Source organism: Zootoca vivipara, chromosome 3, assembly GCF_965207765.1.
Source record: "Zootoca vivipara chromosome 3, rZooViv2.hap1.1, whole genome shotgun sequence".
Taxonomy (NCBI): domain Eukaryota; kingdom Metazoa; phylum Chordata; class Lepidosauria; order Squamata; family Lacertidae; genus Zootoca; species Zootoca vivipara.
This window is the reverse complement of record NC_142586.1, coordinates 30,546,080-30,564,915: the sequence shown is the minus strand read 5'-3', so window position 1 is coordinate 30,564,915 and position 18,836 is coordinate 30,546,080. Positions and strand designations below refer to the sequence as shown.

General features: G+C 41.7%; 1 protein-coding gene across 2 annotated transcripts in view; it reads left to right on the top strand.

Moving 5' to 3' along the window:
- The window catches only part of BMP5 (bone morphogenetic protein 5), a 54,562-nt gene extending 38,794 nt beyond the window's left edge, over positions 1-15,768 (top strand). For both annotated transcript variants that reach the window (XM_035109772.3, XM_035109771.3), the window contains 4 exons: positions 6,115-6,312; positions 9,291-9,367; positions 10,315-10,425; positions 13,979-15,768. In XM_035109772.3, the coding sequence (XP_034965663.1) occupies positions 6,115-6,312; positions 9,291-9,367; positions 10,315-10,425; positions 13,979-14,128 (536 nt within the window). In that variant the 3' untranslated portion in view covers positions 14,129-15,768. The remainder of the gene's footprint in view (positions 1-6,114; positions 6,313-9,290; positions 9,368-10,314; positions 10,426-13,978) is intronic.
- The last annotated feature ends 3,068 nt before the right edge of the window (positions 15,769-18,836 follow it).

Below are 18,836 nucleotides of genomic sequence, written 5' to 3'. Positions count from 1 at the left end.
CACCGTGTGGCCCCGGTTGCTGGCAACCCATGCTATGCCACTGTCTCGGCCACAGCATTCCAGGCATCAGGGTGGGAGGGAGGAAGAGGAGAGCAGATCACTGTCAGAGCAGCAGCCAAAGTAGTAAGGAGGTGGGCAATTTTTTTGAGCAAGTGGATGAGTGAGAATGAGTTCTCTGCATTAACATCTAGACTGGAAAGAAACAAAATTAAGAGCCGTAATGCCTGCCTTGCATTTAAGGTAATCATTACAAGTTGCTGTTTTTTATGCTGAGCCAAAGCAATATGAACTTTAGGAACATGATCACAAGTTTTGGAAAGCTTATGTAATTCTGTAGTGGGTGACTAATTGCAATATCCCTCTCCACAGTGGCCATGGCAACTCAGCGTAAAACCGGGTAATTAGGACTACTGATTTCAGAGTGTGATGCACGCATGATTTAGCCATCAATGCAGAAGCTAGTTAAATAAGGCAATTCTGTACTCATTTACCTGAGAATGAACCCTATTGAACTCAGTGGGAATTTATTTTTGCCTACACACAAAGACTTGTGCTCTAAAGTTTCTTGGGCATAACCTGTCATCTCCTGCCAGTGTGACCAAACACATTAATTTTGGCATCTTTCAAACAGCTAGTAGTTTGGATGGGGTGAGTTTCTTAAAAGAGATAATTTGATCAGGGTTGCTTTTGAAAGAAAGAATTTTCATTACCTGTGGAATTTCGCTACCCAAATGCACATGGAGTTGTGTACAGGGGGGTGGATGAGTGTCTGGCATACAAGGCCCTTGTTTTCCACACTTCAAATATGCCTTTCCATGTGTGGGGAGGATTCTTCAGACATGGGAAAGGATGGATTGCAGCAATGACTCATCTGCTTTGTCGGACACTGTCGAGTGGAAATCTACAAACGAAACACATAGGGGTTTTTTGTCAATTAGAATCTCAAAACGAGAGTACATGTGATTGCTGTATGTCCTTCCCAGATCTATGTTACATACTTTATATGAGCAAGCTAAAATTATTAGCAAGCATTCCATAATCAGATGACCTATGCACACTGATTGATTTATACACACTGATGGCTACTTTAGACCCACCCAGGTGCCATTTGGTTTAACATTTCCCCTTTGAATAGCAGGCTCATGATCACAAACTGTTTTTGAAAGGCTCTCTGGTTCGAAAGAGGTTTGCTATGTGGCATGAGGGTCTGTTGCTCAGAAAACGCAAGCCCAAAACTCCCTTGGGTGCATGGAACTAGTTGCATAGTTCTCTGGATCCTGCCATAATAAATAAGCTGAGCCTTCAGTTATGAAACCACTAATTTTGTAGTAGTTTTGAGACCAATGGGGCAATTCTGAATTAAGTGCTTTGATTATTGTAACATGCTTTTTTTTTTGCTCCAGAATTATCAACTTGTAGAATGCTAAATTTACTTACGTGGAGCTATGTTGAATGGTAGTCATTGGGAGTTTACTGCCGAGCAAACCTTTTGAAATATAAATGATTATTTATTGGTTTTTTATATAGAAAAATAGAAGTGCTGAGCTATAATTCTATGGTGAGGGGTGGGGAAAACTGTTCCTCGCAGCTTACCTTGGCTGTTCAAAAGATCAAGTAAACAGCAGATAGAGAGAGTCACATAAATTGCCTCTGTGTTCAAAGGGTATTTGGGCTTAAACGAATTTTTAAGAGTATCTCTGTATATCTTGAGGACTTAAGTAAAACTTGTGGCATCTTAATAGTCATCTCACTGCTGAAATCTAAAAAGAAACCGGCAGGAAACTTAATAATATTAAACATTATTTTAAAGGGAGTTCACTTTGGTTTTGAAGGTTCACCCCCCCCCCAGTTTTGCTTCTCACACAAAAAACACTTTTGTAAATTGAGAAAGCCAAGGTTGTCAGAAGCAAAAGTGTGTGTGTGTGTGGGGGGGGTGAGCCTTCAAAACCAAAGTGAACTCCCTTTAAAATAATGTCTCACACATATCTTTATAGTATTCAGGACATATACATCTAATAGATTTCCTGAAATGTCTGCCAGTAAGGTATTCATCTTTTATAGGTAAAATAAAATTATTGAAAGTCCTTGCAACAAAACAGAGAGCCTCATCAGAAGGACTCCTAGAAAAAGGAAGGTAAATGTGGAACGCTGTGGTTTGGTCCAGGTTTTCCAGATCCGACTTGCTAAAGACTATCACATTCAACAATGAATAGCACTATATTATTTCACAATCATTTAAATGAAATTAGAAATTGAACAAATACATATTTTCCTTTCCAGATTCTTCCCCTCCATGAAGCAGTAATTATTTCATATATATTTTTTCATAATATGTGACCATTCCATTCCGCTCCCGAACCGCTTAACTTTCTCAGTTCTCCTTTTTTCACCTTTGCTGGTTTCTCTGTCACTGGAAACATCTTAAAGCAATTTAAAGTGCTACACCTGAATAAACATGTTGTAAAAGTGTTTATGTATTGAAGTGGGTCAGTTCAAGGTACGGTATTTGGCCGCGACTTCTAATTTCTCTTTTTTACTGCAAAAGGGCTGCCAGGAGGAGGAAGTCTGAGCTGAATTAATACATTTGTTACAGTGGAAGTAGAATGGAAACTGCCTTAACCACAAATCAAACTGCCTCTTTCATTTACGCCAATGATAGAAGTTTTTCTAAGAAATATAGACCCTGGCAGAGAGCCACTGTAAGTTTGCCTTTAAAAGGGAAGCCTATATGCTTATTTGTTTAAGGCTTACTCCTATGACTATTAGTAAGTTCTTTCTCAAGCGAGATTGAGTTTAATGTCATGATACATTTGCAAGGCAGATGCTTCTTTCTCAGAGGATTTTAACCATTTCCCACCTCCTACTTTGCTATAGATCAGAGTGACATTGCTGCCAACCAGACTAGCAATTCAGAATTTCTTTTACTATTTTAAGGAATTTTGTACACTTTCCCGTTGTACAGCTGCATAGCTTCACATGACACTGTCTCGGTTTCTGGCGGAACGAAGGGTTCTGTATAATACGTGGAGACACAAAGGTGTTCTGGCTGCCAAAATAAATTCTGTTAAGAGCTGAGGGCTTATTTGTTCGAAATTCATATGGATGCAGCTTTAGTGACTTAGCTCCCCTCCCATTTTTTTTCATTTTCAACACCTTCCTCCAACACTCCTCCACCCCCGGTTGCCCCGGAGGGTCAGAGTCTATAATCTAGTGTAGTGCTCAGTCCTGACTGAACAAATATTATAGAGAAATATGTACATCCCCCTGGGAGTAAAACTAGAGTCAATCGTGTACATATTTCAACCTCTGTTATATATTATTCCTTGAAAGACTGAAGCCTCAGCTGTACCTATACTTAAGGCTTTTGGTGAAATTTGAGTAATGCTTTGAAATTATTTATGACTCGAAGCATAAATATGTAGGGTGCCTGCCCTTCTCTTTCGTATTGATTCGTGTCAGGTCTACAGGATTCCCCATCTGCCATTCTTGTTTTCTTAAATTAAGAGGATAGTGGCTTAGAAAAAATGTTGACTACTTTGCCATCACAGTGTGGGATTCTCTTCTAGCGCTATACAGTTTTAAAAATAGATGAGGCTAATCTATGTATGTCTGGCATATCTGCCTTTCACATTACATTTCAGTTGATGGAGCCTGATGAAGTGGACAAGGTGCTTGCAATGATGTGAATAACAACATGTTCCCTTTTCCCTCCTGGCTTATTAAAAGCTTGCTGAGGTGGTACAACCAGGTGGATCCAAGCTGCAGTCAAAGTATCCTTGTGGGAGGGAGCGGTGATGCTACCACACCGGGGGGGGGGGGAATCAAGCCTGGGACCATTGGTTTGTGACAAAGACCACCCAGTCATGAATGGTCCCTTTTGGGGGAAAGGTTGTGGCTCAACAGTTGCAAATACTTTGGGATGAAACTGATTGCCTTGACCTGTTCCAATTGAGGTTCAGGCCTGGTTATCAATAGGTCTTGGTCATCTCCTTTATCGGGAGAAGGACAGAGGGAATCCATTATTCTTACTTGGTCTCTCAGTAGCTTCTGATACCACTGATTATGGTATCCTCTTGAACCAGCTCTGTGAGATGGGCATTGGGACTACTGTTTTACAGTGTTTCTGGTCCTCTCTCTGGGGTCAAATTCAGAGAAAAACATTGGGGAGTATTTTTGTGGGGTGCTCTGAGGTGCTTCCGGATACAGGGCCATCTCTAAGGCTAGGCTGGGTGGCGCAATGCGCCAGGGTGCCAAGCTCCAGAGGGTGCCTGGTTGGGAGTCTGGGCTGAGCTGGAGCCGCCAGGGACTCCAGGGAAGAGCTGAGAGCTGAACTGAAAGCCTTGCCCGCTTTGCTGCTTTCCCAGCGGCGGCGGCGGCAGTGGAGCTGCCTCCGTCGAGGGGCGGCGCCCCCACCCGCTCAGCCCAGTCCAGCCCAGCCTCCTGCAGCTGCCCGACGCCGCACACTCCTTGCGGCGCAGATCACCGTGTCTCCGACAAAGCCGCCTTGACTACCCCACAATAGTCGCACCTCGGCGCTTTGCAGCCTCTCCTCTGCACACATGTTTCGCAAGGGCGCTTCTGCAATGCCCCAGCGTTGCCGCCACCGCCTTTGAATGGCAATTTCCTGCTTCTCCAGGAAGCAGAGCCCGGGTCAGTCGCCCAGTGGAGGGCTGGGTGCCTCCCTCTTCTTTGTCTACCGCTGCTTGGAACTCCCCCCATTTAATGTGGGGAAGAAGACACCTCCTTTCGCGTCTATCTGGCACTTGGTTCCTCGCTGAGGATTTCTCCCCCCACATCCCGGTGTTGTATTTTAGCGCTGCAGCTGCTCCAGGGAGCTTGAGGGGAGGGAGAGTTAAGGGGGGGCACATTCCCCAAATGGGAGAGAGCTGGAACTGCCCCTGTGCAAAGGACCATAGGGGATATTCAAAGTGGCGCAGCGTTTGCAAGATCATCTTTTTGGATCCCAATCCCTGAAGGCGGGGAGGGGCGCCGGGAATGTAGCTGGGACGGTGCCACCACTGGGTTCCCCATGGGGCGAAAGCGGCTCCTCCGGTGCAGTGCAGCTGGAAAAGTTGTTGTGTGTAGCTGCTTGGAAGTAAGCACTACTAAGTTGAATGGGGCTTACTTCTGTGTAAGGGTGAAAAGGACTGTGGTTTTAAAAAGGATTATCTAGGCACGTGGGGTGTGTGTGCTAGGGGAATCTTTGCACCACGGCGCCAGATATGCTTAAGAAGGCCCTGTCCGGATACCATTTTGTCCCCAATGCTATTTAACATCCCCATGAAGCCATCCAGGGTGGTTTCTGGGAGATTTGAGGTGAAGTGCCATCTGTACACTAATGATACACAGCTCTATTCCTCTGTAACATATATCAGGATAACATCTGTGTAAGCCCTGGACCAGTGCCTGGAGTCAGTGGGGAGCTGGATCAGGGCCAATAAACTGACTGTGGTTGCTGGCAAGATGGAGGCAATGTGTGTAGGCAGTCCAGATAGCTGTTACTTAGTGCTACAGTGGTACCTTGGTTCTCAAAATTAATCCGTTCCGGAAGTCCGTTCCCAAACCAAAGCGTTCCAAAACCAAGGTGCGCTTTCCCATAGAAAGTAATGCAAAATGGATTAATCCATTCCAGACTTTTAAAAAATCCCTAAAACAGCAATTTAACATGAATTTTACTATCTAACGAGACCATTGATCCATAAAGTGAAAGCAATAAACAATGTACTGCAGTCACACAGTCAATCAGTAGCTGAACTGGGTTCCACACAGTCACAAAAACAAAACAGAAAGAGCCGGAAAAACAAAAACACAAAATAAATAGCAAAACCAGACAGACCTCAGCGTAACACTCAAAACAGAAGCAAGTTTGGCTTTCAAAAAGAGTTTGCAAACCGGAACACGTACTTCTGGGTTTGCAATGTTTGGGTTCCAAGTTGTTTGAGTACCAAGGTATTTGGGAACCAAAGTACCACTTACTTTGAATACAGCATAACAACAACAATAACAACAACAACAACAATGTTCCAGAGTTATTATTTTAACATGGCTCCTTCACCAATTGGCTTAGCTTATTCTGTGTTTTGGTAAATATGCTTATATTGATTTATTTTGCAGGTAGGAGTATCAACGTGAAATCTGCTGGCCTTATAGGACGGCATGGTCCTCAGTCCAAACAGCCATTCATGGTTGCTTTCTTCAAAGCAAGCGAAGTCCTTTTTCGATCTGTCCGAGCTGCCAATAACAAAAAGAAAAATCAGAACCGCAACAAATCCAGCACGCCACAAGATTCCTCAAGAATGCAGAGTGTTGGGGGTAAGGCAAAGAATGCATAAAATATACAGAACATGTAGAGAGCACACAAAACATGTAGATGACACACCCCAGAAAGAATGGGAAGCACAAAGGCCATGTTCACGTATCACGGTAAGAATAAACCATGGTTTACCACGATTAGCAGATTGTTCCTGCTTTCCTCCTCCTGGTTCATGTTTGGAGGGAAAAGCTCTACAATCCTGAACCTGGGTTTGTAGTTTGTATTGCTCCAAATACAAGATTGCATGTAGCATGGTTGGTAATTGGTTTACTGACCATGATTTGTTGGAGTGATGCAGCAGACATTCCCAGGTTTGCATGTAACAGTAAGCCAGGGTTGTGGCTTTACCCACCTAGTACAAGCCAGAAGGAGACATATACACCTCTCAGGCACAAGTGGTTGTGCAGTCAAACCCATTACTTTAGACCAGGGGTGCATTGCTTCCCATAGAAGCCAGTGGGGTTTAATCACAGAAGTCAATAGAGTTTCTCTTCTCTCCCTCATACAATGCAATGAGTTCCCCCAACTTCCATGGTGTTGTTATGTTACCAATATTGCAGCCATGCTTTTTAAATGAACAGAAGTAGCTCTTTCACTGAGTCAAATATTCATTCAAAAGCTGTATTTTAATAGTTTCACCCTAAATACAGACTTCCATTGAGAAACAAAAGACTAACTTTTTCTGTTGCTTGATGTTGGACATGCTTAATAGTGCAATTCTATACATGTCTAGTCAGACATGCGGTACTTACTCATAGGTAAATGTGCACATGACTGCAGCCCAGATGTGTAATAACTTAGTTAAACATGCAATAATCCTTAGTATATAGACAAACTCAATCCCATCTCAAATATTTGCTGCTCGCCAATGGATACATTTAGGAGTTTTTATATATCATTTCCTTGTTCTCCCTTCAAAGTATTTTTCTACTAAACCTAATTCCAGTTCCTAAATTATTTGGGTATAAAGTTTATTCAGCCACAATATCCCATGATTTTGATTCCTAGCAGAATAAACACATGGACCTTGAATCCCTAGTCAGTGAAATTGGATCTTTGGCACCAGATTCTGTATAGTAATGTCACCCTAGCCACTTACCATGCAATGTAATATTGCATCCCACACTTGTCTCTACTAACATGCAGAAATGTAAGGAAGGAATATGGTTTTAATTTAGGGATATATATTTTTTGCATTCTATCTAAGTGTGCGATCAAATTCTCCCCCACCTTCCCCCTATGATTGGATATTGAATGCCTAGTTTCACATCAAGTGTGCTGAGGCTTTATTCACATCTGGGCAGCACTCATCTCTTTTAAAATTGTTTTTAGCATTTTCATAACTGTGGAGAAAGGTGAAAGGATACTTTTACATATATTAGAGGGGTTTGGGGTTTTTTTTGGGGGGGGGGAATAAAAATTCACACAGAGCTCATGGGGAGATGGGGACTTCCAAAAAGCTGGTGAGAAAGCAGAGTACACAGTACATTTTTGTGTTTCTGATCTAAACAAAAGCAGGCAGCAAATACTGCACAGCACATTTCTCTCTCTCTCTCCCCATCCTCTGTGCAAGATTAATAGACCGGACTATTTTAGAAAAACTCGAGCAGAAATCAAAGAAGGGAAGCCCCTCAAAGTAGACAGAATTACTCTTATAATGGTAGAAATGCTGTAATGATGAACACTAAGATGCCAAAACAGAATCAGTAACCAAGTAGATGTTAACATGGTTGGACACTGAGTGGGCACAAAAGATGCATTGACATTCTTAGAAAATCAGTTCATGAGGCAGGGGGAAAGGAGTCTTTCCTTGATCTGTCGTCTTATTATAAAAAGTAAGCTGGAGACTTAAAACACCCTTTTGACTATGAACATTCTGGAAAATTGAAATCAATAGAAGTTGCAGGTATGTAATATTTTATACCCATTTCTCTTAAAGTTCAAAGTTATTAACTCATTGTAAATATGGGGAAATTACAGCAATAATAGCGCTACAGGTAGGGTGCAGGACACGCAGAACAGACTGGGACAGCCAGAAGGGTTTGATAATAATGTTTTCACTAGTTTAAATGCCAATAGACTCAACTATATGACCAGCCAGGGAGGTTTGTCAACAAAGATACATGATGTTGATGAAGAGCCTATAGCGCTTTCTATTATATTGCCGTTTGCATCATGAACACTACCCTATGTCTGTGTGCCTTGATCACAATGATACTTTATGCAGGTTGATGAAAGAAAATCCATCATGCTACTTGCTTTTTGGCAAGGGGAGATAATTAGCTGTTTTTTTCTAAATAAAACAGGCATGCAATTACAATTATATTACCATATCATAGCTGGTTATGGCAGCAGCCAATGCCTGGCCAGCCAGCAAGGCACTGCCCATCAGGTGGGGGCTCTGATTGGCTCATTTGAAGCTGGCATTCTGGCGGGAAGTCCTGCCCTGAGATCGTGCCAACCGGGGGAATTCCCAAATGGCCGGCAAACATGCGCGAGCTAATTGCTGGGATGGCAGCAGAGGTGAGGGGCCGCAACCGCCACCCACCTGAAAAAGGTGAATGCCCATAACTGTCATACTTTATGGGCAGGTTGATTTAGGTGCTATTATATTCCCACCCAATGATGCCTTTACAACTGAGCCTCTTGCCTGCCCAAGGTTTTGAGGGAAAATGAGGCTGTAATCTTACATCTACTCACCTGGAAGGAAGCTCCATTGAACTCAGTGAGATGTACTTCTAAGTAGACATGTATAAGAGTCTGCTGTTAATATAATTCTTTTAAAGCTCCTCTGCTAATATTACGGTAGTCAGTAATAGTGGTAGTCAGCATGACTTGCAATTGCCTGAAACACTTCATGTATCAAAAGCAGGTTTCCTGCTATTTACTCATATCAAGATGTTTGTAATATCTAAGGAGGAAATAATGGATGCTTTGAACCATAGAAATATTTATACATTTTATTTCCTTTCCGCAGATTATAACACAAGTGAGCAGAAACAAGCCTGTAAAAAACACGAACTGTACGTGAGCTTCAGAGACCTAGGCTGGCAGGTAGGGGCAATGATCAATCCTATTATAGACAGCAAAAAATAATAATAATGGCAACTGGTGCTTAGGATTCAGGAGGAGGGATGTTAAACATGAATCCTGGCAACAGATCTTGAAATTCAGTTTATAACTCATTCCATAGTAATTATGCTGGTTTTGGTGAGCTGCAAAAGGAAAGTACCTGATCAGTTTTCAGGTAATCAAGTTATCCCGGATTAATAAATATTGTTTCATAGAAAATTGATATGCCAACAATTTAGAGACAGGAAAGTAGTGTTGGGCCTCACTCTTGTTTATTTCTAATAGTTTCAAAGCAAGGGTCAGTAGCTGCCAGTGGGGTTGTGTTGCTCTGCTAGCTTCCCAACAACAGTGTGGTGTTGCTAGACCAAGCTGTCTGCTACCTTGCCCCCTCCCCCTTTCAGGAATTGACAGCAATGTGCAACTAGCAGAGCAGAAGATCGCCAGTACAATGCTTTGCAGGCAACGGTGGAATATTTGTAAAGTTCGCACATTAATCCACTGGCATCTACCCAGGACCTGGAAGAGCTGGGACCATTACTGTATACCAGGGATGTCCAACAGGTTGATTGCGATCTACCGGTCAATCATGGGTCGCCCCTGGTTGATCGCGTGATCCTGATCGGTCGCCGCCCCGCCCCCCTGCAACAACTTTGGGTCTTCCTCTCCCCAAAAAGCTCAACAACTTTGGTCAATACAATGGGTAGATCACTGCCATTTTTTTTTTAGTGGTAGTAGATAACAGTCTCTTGGAAGTTGGACATCCCTGCTGTATACATTTCTGGTTGGAATTCAATATTCATATGTGTTTATTTTTTTTCTCATTTGACACCTCAACTTCCTTAACATATCTCTCTTACCTGCAAACTATAGATCATTTTAGATTGGAAGTACTGAGTTTGTACTTAAAAGTTCTGTCGTTTGTTGCCTAGGATTGGATTATAGCTCCAGAGGGTTACGCTGCCTTTTATTGTGATGGAGAATGCTCCTTTCCTCTCAATGCACACATGAATGCAACAAATCATGCCATAGTGCAGACTCTGGTACGTATGCATCCCTAAATGTAATGAGTGCCACCCAGGAAAAGAGGTGGAATTACGGTATGTCTAAATTGAACCAATGGAATGTAAATACATTATCTCATAGATATCAGCTGCTTGCATCAGTCTTTCTCAGGAGACAATGGAAGAGTGTGCCTTTGGGGGTAAAGTCAAACTGTTGGAACGTTGCAGCGCCTGCTGTGGCTGTAGATGCCAATCAAGTTGGGCTTATTACTTGTAACTACTGCCTGCTGCATTTGCAGCACCAAAGTGGGCATAAGCCTTGGCAGCCCAGACAGCAATACCCCCTTCTCAGCTTCACTGATGCTGTCCAAAGGAAAGGAAAGGAAAACATTTGGCATTGGATACCAGCAGAGTTTGGCTTAAGCGTACTCATTATTTGGGAGACAGCATCACACACACACATTTTCTGGGCTTGCCCCTATTTCTTTGTCTTCCCCTGCTTCAGCAGTTTTCAATGCAAAGGCAAGAAAATATCCAGAAACCTCTCTACTGTGCTAACATTTCATTCCAAGCAGATTAATATTTAAAACAAAGCACATAATCATATTTCTGTAAGAAACTCCTGAAGCACTGTTATACAGTAACATTCCCATGAAATTTTAAAATTTTGACTTGGTCATTCATTTTCAGGACCAAACTACATGTACCTGCTTTCCCACCCCAACTGCAGAGCTGATAACACTTTTAGCAGGTTTATTTAGAGCTAGAAAAAAGGGATCAAAGGGAAACGATTACCCTGTTCCAGCAGAAACCCCGCCACCCAGCTTGCTTTTAAACTTGCAAGGAAAAAGTGTCCTGAGATCTGATCATGAATATCTTGTCCCTCCAGCTGTCATCTTCCAATTTCTATGTACATTTCATTAATTGCAGCAAAAGTCTGGCATGTTCCACTTCAAATTATGAATGTTAGAATTATTCAGCATAGAGTGCAGTTTGGGGAACTAATTGCTCATGCACACAACTTGTGATAAAGTCCTTTCCACTGTGATCACATTACTCTGATAAGGGTCAGCCTTTTGTTTTTGGCAATTAGTCCTTGGGATTCCTACATGGCAGACTGGCTTATTGTAGCAAGTGTTTTCTAGCATACTTACTGCATGGGAGTTGGGCTCCAAGATTGTAGCAAACAGACACCTCTATGCTGACAATGCCAATAAGTATCTTTCCTCTATAGGACACTCGCTGTGAAACAATAAAAAAAGGGCCTTGTGATAATAAGCATTTCCAATTTTAAAAATATTTTAAGACATTTACTGTTCATTTCCCTAGCCTTCACCTAAGTGAAGGTTTCAACCAGGCTGTTTCCAATGAGGTTTGTAGCTTTCCAAGAAAGAGTTTAATTAACCACACTTTGAAAAAAAAAAAAAAACAGCCGCCAGCTTAACTTTCTCACACACCACAGCTGAATCAGGCTGCACATGGTTAATGCATGCCTTTGGGATGTATTTGGCTTATTTGAACTTGGAAATTCCTGAGTCAATTGATTGTGTATACACACACACACACTATGTCAAATGTGAGACATTAAAGTAATTTCTTTCTAACCTTATGCCAGCAGTGGCTATTAGATGTGAGCACCTAGTATGACGATTGCAGAATGTGCAAAATCTAGAAATATTCGTTATTTAGGTTAGAAATAGAGGAACAATTTCAAGGCAAAGGGGTTACAAATCAGGCATTACACGCTGGGAAAATTCACATTCCTAAGTGCATTCTTTAACTTTGGCAGTACAGTCATACCTTGGTTTAAGTACGCTTCGTTTTGAATACTTTTCAGTTTAAGTACTCCGCGGACCCGTCTGGAATGGATTAATCCACTTTCCATTACTTTCAATGGGAAAGTTCGCTTCAGGTTAAGTACGCTTCAGGTTAAGTACAGAACCAATTGTGTACTTAAACCGAGGTACCATTGTATTACTGCTGACCACTATTCTTATTAATCTGTTCCATCTTCAAATGAGAAAGAGACAAGAAATGATAAAATGAAAATTGTGCTTCCCCTTGCCCCCAAAAGTGGGAAGCCCGTGATAGTTCCACAGTCCCTAAAAAATAAAACTAGACACACATGTTCCCAACAGTTTCCATCTTATTTATTAAACAACCTTAGGAAATGCATGTGCATTTTACGTACTTCTACTAAACACTGTGTGTGTGTGTGTGTTTAAAGGATTTATGATTGTTTGAAAAGATCCCTTCGTGGTAACAGTTATATAAAAGCTGTTTCCCGATTGCCTGTTCTGTGTTCTCTGGCAAAGACTACAGACTTCTATCACTGCTGGGCAGATGGCTATAACAGATTTTAACAGTCTTACCAAACAAACGAAACTTATTACTGCTGAAGTTTTTATCCTGGCTTTAATACTCTTTTGTCCTTCCTATTACAACTCCCTTCTCTATGGCCTCCTTGCTTTCCAACTCACCCAACATGTGCAGAATATTATTCCTAACATGCTTTCAAGTACAAAAGACCCTGTATTTTCCCTCCGTCACCAGTTTTCCACTACCTTTCCCATTCATTTCAGGAAGCTGTTCAGCATTGCCTTCCATATGGTTATCCAAGCCCATTTCATGGAATGGCTTCCTCTAGTCTTTTCCCTGCTTCTTCCAAAAAACAATCACATATGCAGTGGTTTCACCCCACCCTTGCCAGCGCTACTGGAGCACCGTAACATACTTACATTGGCTGGAATCCTGAGTTTGCTCCTGCTGGCTGGCAGAACCTCTGAGTTGAGCTCCATTCACTGGTGCCCGCTGTGGCTGAAGGAGAAATCAGTGGAATTTAAGTATAGCCATTGCCTACTTGTTGCATTAATTGCAATGGAATCTAAGTACAACTAACTTAGTCTAGCTCTAACCCAAATCCAATGAAGTTGTCCCATTAGCACAAGGATCTCCACTTGCACAGTGGGACGTCCAATCCCTTTTTCTCCACACCTAGCCCCAGAGCCCATCCGAAGGTGCATGGGGGACTCATGGGGAGAAGGGAGGGGATTTTCTGTAGTGCAAATCCATGACCAGCTGGGAAACCTTCATGGGATACAATCCAATGTACCTACTGTATGTCAATGCAAGCAGAAAGTGTGGATATAACTCTATAGTTCTACCTTGGATCTCAAATGCCTTGGCTCCCGAACAAATCGGCTCCCAAACAATTGAAACCCAGAAGTGATTGTTCTGGTTTTTGAGCTTTCTTTGTAACCCAAACGTTCGGCGAGGCTTCCTGCAGCCAATCGGAAGCCGCCCTTTGGTTTCTGAATGTTTTGGAAGTCAGACGGACTTCCGGAATGGATTCCGTTCGACTTTCAAGGTACGACTGCACAAGTAAAGGCTTAGTTTAACTACGGCTGGATCTAGACACATTAAAAAAACCAAACTGTTTCAGTTAAATGCCTTGCAAACTTCATACAAGGAAATCCCATTGGCGAAAAACGGGACTCCACAGCACCATCTGGTGTCACAGTGTTATAACCCATATAATTGCTTTATCTTTATGAATGTAGCTGAGTCCTACCTCTCTCTCTTCCTTTTCCAGGTCCATTTGATGTTTCCTGATCATGTCCCTAAGCCTTGCTGTGCCCCAACGAAACTGAATGCAATCTCTGTGCTCTATTTTGATGACAGTTCGAATGTTATTTTGAAAAAGTACAGAAACATGGTGGTGCGATCATGTGGTTGCCACTAGAATCGGTTTGTAAAGAAGAAGATTCTCAATAATATCTTTTTTCCTTAATTATATTAAAGGTGATAGAATGCCTTTAAGGAAACGAGGACCTTAAACAACTTATTCTAGTTTATTTCATTTTTCATTCATGTACAGTATTATGTACATAGTAGCTTTAATTTATTTAAAGGTATATAGTTTCTTTTGTATGAATGATATTGCAAACGCTTTATTATATTAGTATGTACTAGAATATTGAAGGCAGATTTTCAGCTAATCATGCTGAGATTTATTTCATTTTTAAAAAATAACATAAAAATAAAGCCTTTGCATAGTTCTCTCTCTCACTCTCTCTTTAACTCAGAAACCCCAGAACTCCCGTGACTGTTTTATATTGTTAAAGGAAATTGAATACATTTGGCTACATTGTGCCAATGAAAACTCTGGCGGGCTATTTATTTAGAAAAGGCACTGAGGAAAGGCTGAAAGAGAGAGAGAGAGAGAAAAATGCTTAGCTAAAAACAATTCTCCTTTTAGAAGTTCTACTCCATTAGATAAAGAAAAACGCTGAACCGTGTTTAAATAAATAAATTGCATTTTAAATGTAGGGGCTGAAAGATTGCACATAATTGTTAAAGCTATTTTCTTTAGCAGGAGGAGTGTAACCGTAGGTGCTATGTAACCTCTATTTGCTTGTGGGTTGCAAATTTTTCTGGAGTCATTAAGCTTTTGGGGGTTGCTTGTTGCCTGGGTCCATAGCTTTTGAAGTTACGGGAGTGGGGCAGGGTGGAATGTAGAGGAACAACCTTCTTACCTCAAGTAAATGCTATTGGTCTATTAAACCATAACGCTACTGCGATGGATTTGTTTGTGTTTATCGACCAAAACAAAACACATGAGCCAGTGAGTGAGTTAATGAAATGGAGAATAAGCAGAGAATAACCCCCCCCTGCCTGCCCCAAATGCCCTCAAACCAGTCCTCACAGAGCATTATTTAAGCGAAGAAGAATGCTCATTTACTTATTTCTTGGATTACTTAATCTCACCTTCAAGCATTATTTAATAGGATTTGTGTCTGTGACGGGGAAGTGAGGGTGCACACTGTTGCAGAAAAATGTGGTCAGCTGTATGGCATTTCAGAAAAGTTACTTTATCTCACTTACAAATAACATTTATTCCTGTTTTTTTAAAAAAGTCTTTCAAAAATCTGTTGAAATACTAAACAATTACTTCTGTTAGAGTTCTTTTTGACAAAAAACCCCCGCCCATTCCAGCTGCTTTTAACTATGTTTTTAATTTACCACAAAGCCTTACTTAGTTAAACTGCAGTTCATGTACTGTAATGCATTTTAATATAGGTATCTTTTATAACTTGCTGTTTTGAAGAGAAATCATGAAGGTTAAAATTAATCTGAGAAGCATTTAAAAAGGAAACGGATTTGCCTGTGATTTAGATAGATTAAAGGTTGTGGTTATTTGGAACTGAATTTATTTTAAATAAAGTTTGAAAAGTGTATTTTGGGTACATTAAGTAATATATTTTTGAATAAAGGTGTACCATTTTGAGTGTATGAAATTGAAGATTATATTATTCTTTTAAATGTTCTGTTGAAATACAAGTCTATATTTTAAGATCTAATAAATCTGAAACCTTTGTTTGCTCTGCCATGCCTTTTTTCTTTCTTGGCTATATTATATGGAAAACTTGCTGAACAGGAATAACCCATTAATATCCAGAGTTGGCTCCTTCTGACCAGCGATGGAGCTTCCGTTCATGGGAGGAGAGTTCCACTTACGGAATAGATCCTTCTGAGCATAGAACAGAATTTTTGGATTGACTCCATAGTTACTTAAGTTTTCAAACTGAGTACATCTGCTCAGGAAGAATATAAACAACACATTGACAGAAGTGCAAACATTACGAAGCATCAGTTAAGGTTCTGCAGTTCCAACCCACCATTACAATTGCATGCATCATCAGTGAAAAGATATTGTGAACAAGGAAAGACAAAAACCAAGCCCACGCCCCTCTCCTTATGCTTTGCTACCATTGCTTCCGTTTAGGGGGAAAAAAAGAAATTGGAACAATAATTTTCACATGCCCCAAAGGCTTGTATTTGCTATACGCTACTGGGACTTTAGTTGCACATGCGTCCAAGCATACCTCTTTCTCACAGTAGCTAATAAAACACTTTCCATGTGTCTGTCAATTTGAAAAAATACTTTTATAACATTTCCTTTCAAGTCAATGGCCAAGTTCATTACATTTTCATGCAAGATTCTTAAAGAGAGTTTTCTTGGTCCAGTTTTAATTAGTTTTAACTTTCTGGCTCCTGAGAGACCACAGTGAGTTCCTGATTATATTCCCAAAGCAGCTAACTAAATATGAAACAAACTACAGGAAACGACATCTTGCTGCTACAAGAGCTAATTGCAGTTTAATAGGCAAGTACTAATCTACTTGATTCAATTTACTTTTGAGCCCATCATTTTGTAACCCTTTTGGAAGCTACTAGTTTGTCTTAAATAGAACTAAATTTTGAGAAAATTAAATCCCTTGCATTTCTTGAGGCAGTTGATGTAAGACGCTAGAAACGGCACTGCAAAGAGTAAATAAAAAAACTCGTGAGCATGTCATAACTCCTCATGAAAAGTAATACCAAATTAGCAATCTTCTCCTTTCAAACAAAAATAAAGGCAAACCTTAGACAAATTGATTAGCTCCTATGCATTTAATACAATATTCTAGTCCAGATGTCTCTGCTATATCAGACTGGAGCTAGTGCGAGTGGTGGCTCCACTGCTCCACTCAGACCCAGTCCTCCCACTTGAGAGTTAGGGTTGCTGTCTTAGTTAAGCGGGCCGCCACCCTTACTCTTCATTTCCCCCAAGCTCCTGCGTCCACAATAGCACCCAGCCTTGTTCGCCAACATCCATTATGTCATCGGGAGGGCAGCTCTGTAGCTCTATGCCACAAGACAGAGAAATGAGAAGTGGTGTTGCTACCCATAGCAAGTCTCGCCTTTGAAAAATGGTCAGATAATTTTTCCACCTGCTGGAGAAGTCTGATGAATTCCCCACCCCAGTTTCTCTCTCTGCCCAGAAATAGTGTGGGGAATTCTGAAAGGAGCACAGCTTGCCTTTGTGCCATGCATTTTTGTTGCAGTGTTGTGTTATTAAATAACAGGATGTTTGTTTCTCTCCACTTCAGCAGACAGAGCTTACTTGCTGTCCACTGTGATATTATCTGCTTTATTATTTAAGGCTAACAGCTCTCCTAGGGATAGCTTTTGCACAGACCCTGTTCAAGAAATAGAACACAGATACTGCCTGCCAAGTTGGTCACTTTTTTTCCCTTTCTCAGGTGTGGCTTAGAAGAGTCTGTTTTCTTACTTTCTCTCTCTCCCTTTTGACCTATTAGGGAAGTTGGCTTGGGTTTGCCATCCCTAGTTGGAGCTGGCTGAGTTCGACATGCTCTGTACTCATTTGTTACGATTACAATGTGTGTACCAAAGCATTAAACACTTGCAATGTAACATGACTGAGGAAGGGCTAACTTCAAGCTTTTTGGGAGAAAGGGGGGATATAAATTCAATAATCAATACAAGTGAAGCAGTAAAACAGCTGAATAAAATAACTGAAGCAAAGGTCTGGTATTGACAGTCTGACTTGGAGGTGCCACCTCGCGCCAAAGATTGAGGGGCCTGACATTGCACATGTGCCACATTGTGTGGTTGAGAGGCCGCATGTGGCAAGTACCCCACACTGAGTGATGCCACACACCGAGCTGAGCACCAAGTGCTGAGCCGCTTCAATGGACGACGGCTCCTCTCTCGTGCTTGGCCTCCTCTGCCCCCTCAACATCGAGGGAGCCCAAAACAGTTCGGCCCCCATTAGCCAGCGCTCTTGATCTGACTCCTACCATATGGTTCATCAATAATGAGGAAGTACCGTATTTTTCCATATAAGACGCGCCTCTATTTTTCAGAAAGTGTGTGGGGGTGGCCCACAATTGCTCACACTGCAGAAGCCATCAAGCGTCTGCCCACTCACAAACAGCAGCCGGCAAACGCATGCCCAATTGCTGCAGCCACCAATCACCCACCAAATCACCGCTGACAAGCTACAGGTCACGGCTGCAACCTGCCCCCCTGACCCCACAATGCACTATTTGTGTATAAGACGACTCCAGTATTTTAACATTATTGTAGAGTATAAAAACCTCGTCTTATACACGGAAAAGTTCAGTATTTCTTCAGGCATCTACAGGCACTGTTTGTTGCAATCCTAAGCACGCCTGCCAGGGAATAAGCTCCAGTGAGCTCAGTGGGTGACTTATAATCACACTTAAGTTGTTATGCTTCTTCCTTCACTGAAATCCATACATATTGGCTTGGCTTGCACAATATGGCAAGCCAAACTATGTCTCACAAGGGCTGACCCCAAGAGAAGAACTCACACCTGCTTTTCTCTCTTCCCCCAATCAAACCTTGGTTACAGATCCTGGTTATCATCCTTGGGCAAGAAAGAGGAAAGAGCTTAACCACAATCCTAGACTTGGACAATGAGATGATTGGCCAAACCTTGGCTTGGCTGCCACAATGCACTGAATTAAAATGGCCACAGAGGAGCAAGGGAGCTTCCAACTCCTCTCGGGAACCAGCACACTTGTGTCTTCATACTAAGCCATGGTTTGGCTTAGCACCGTGTATGAATGGGGCTGGTCACA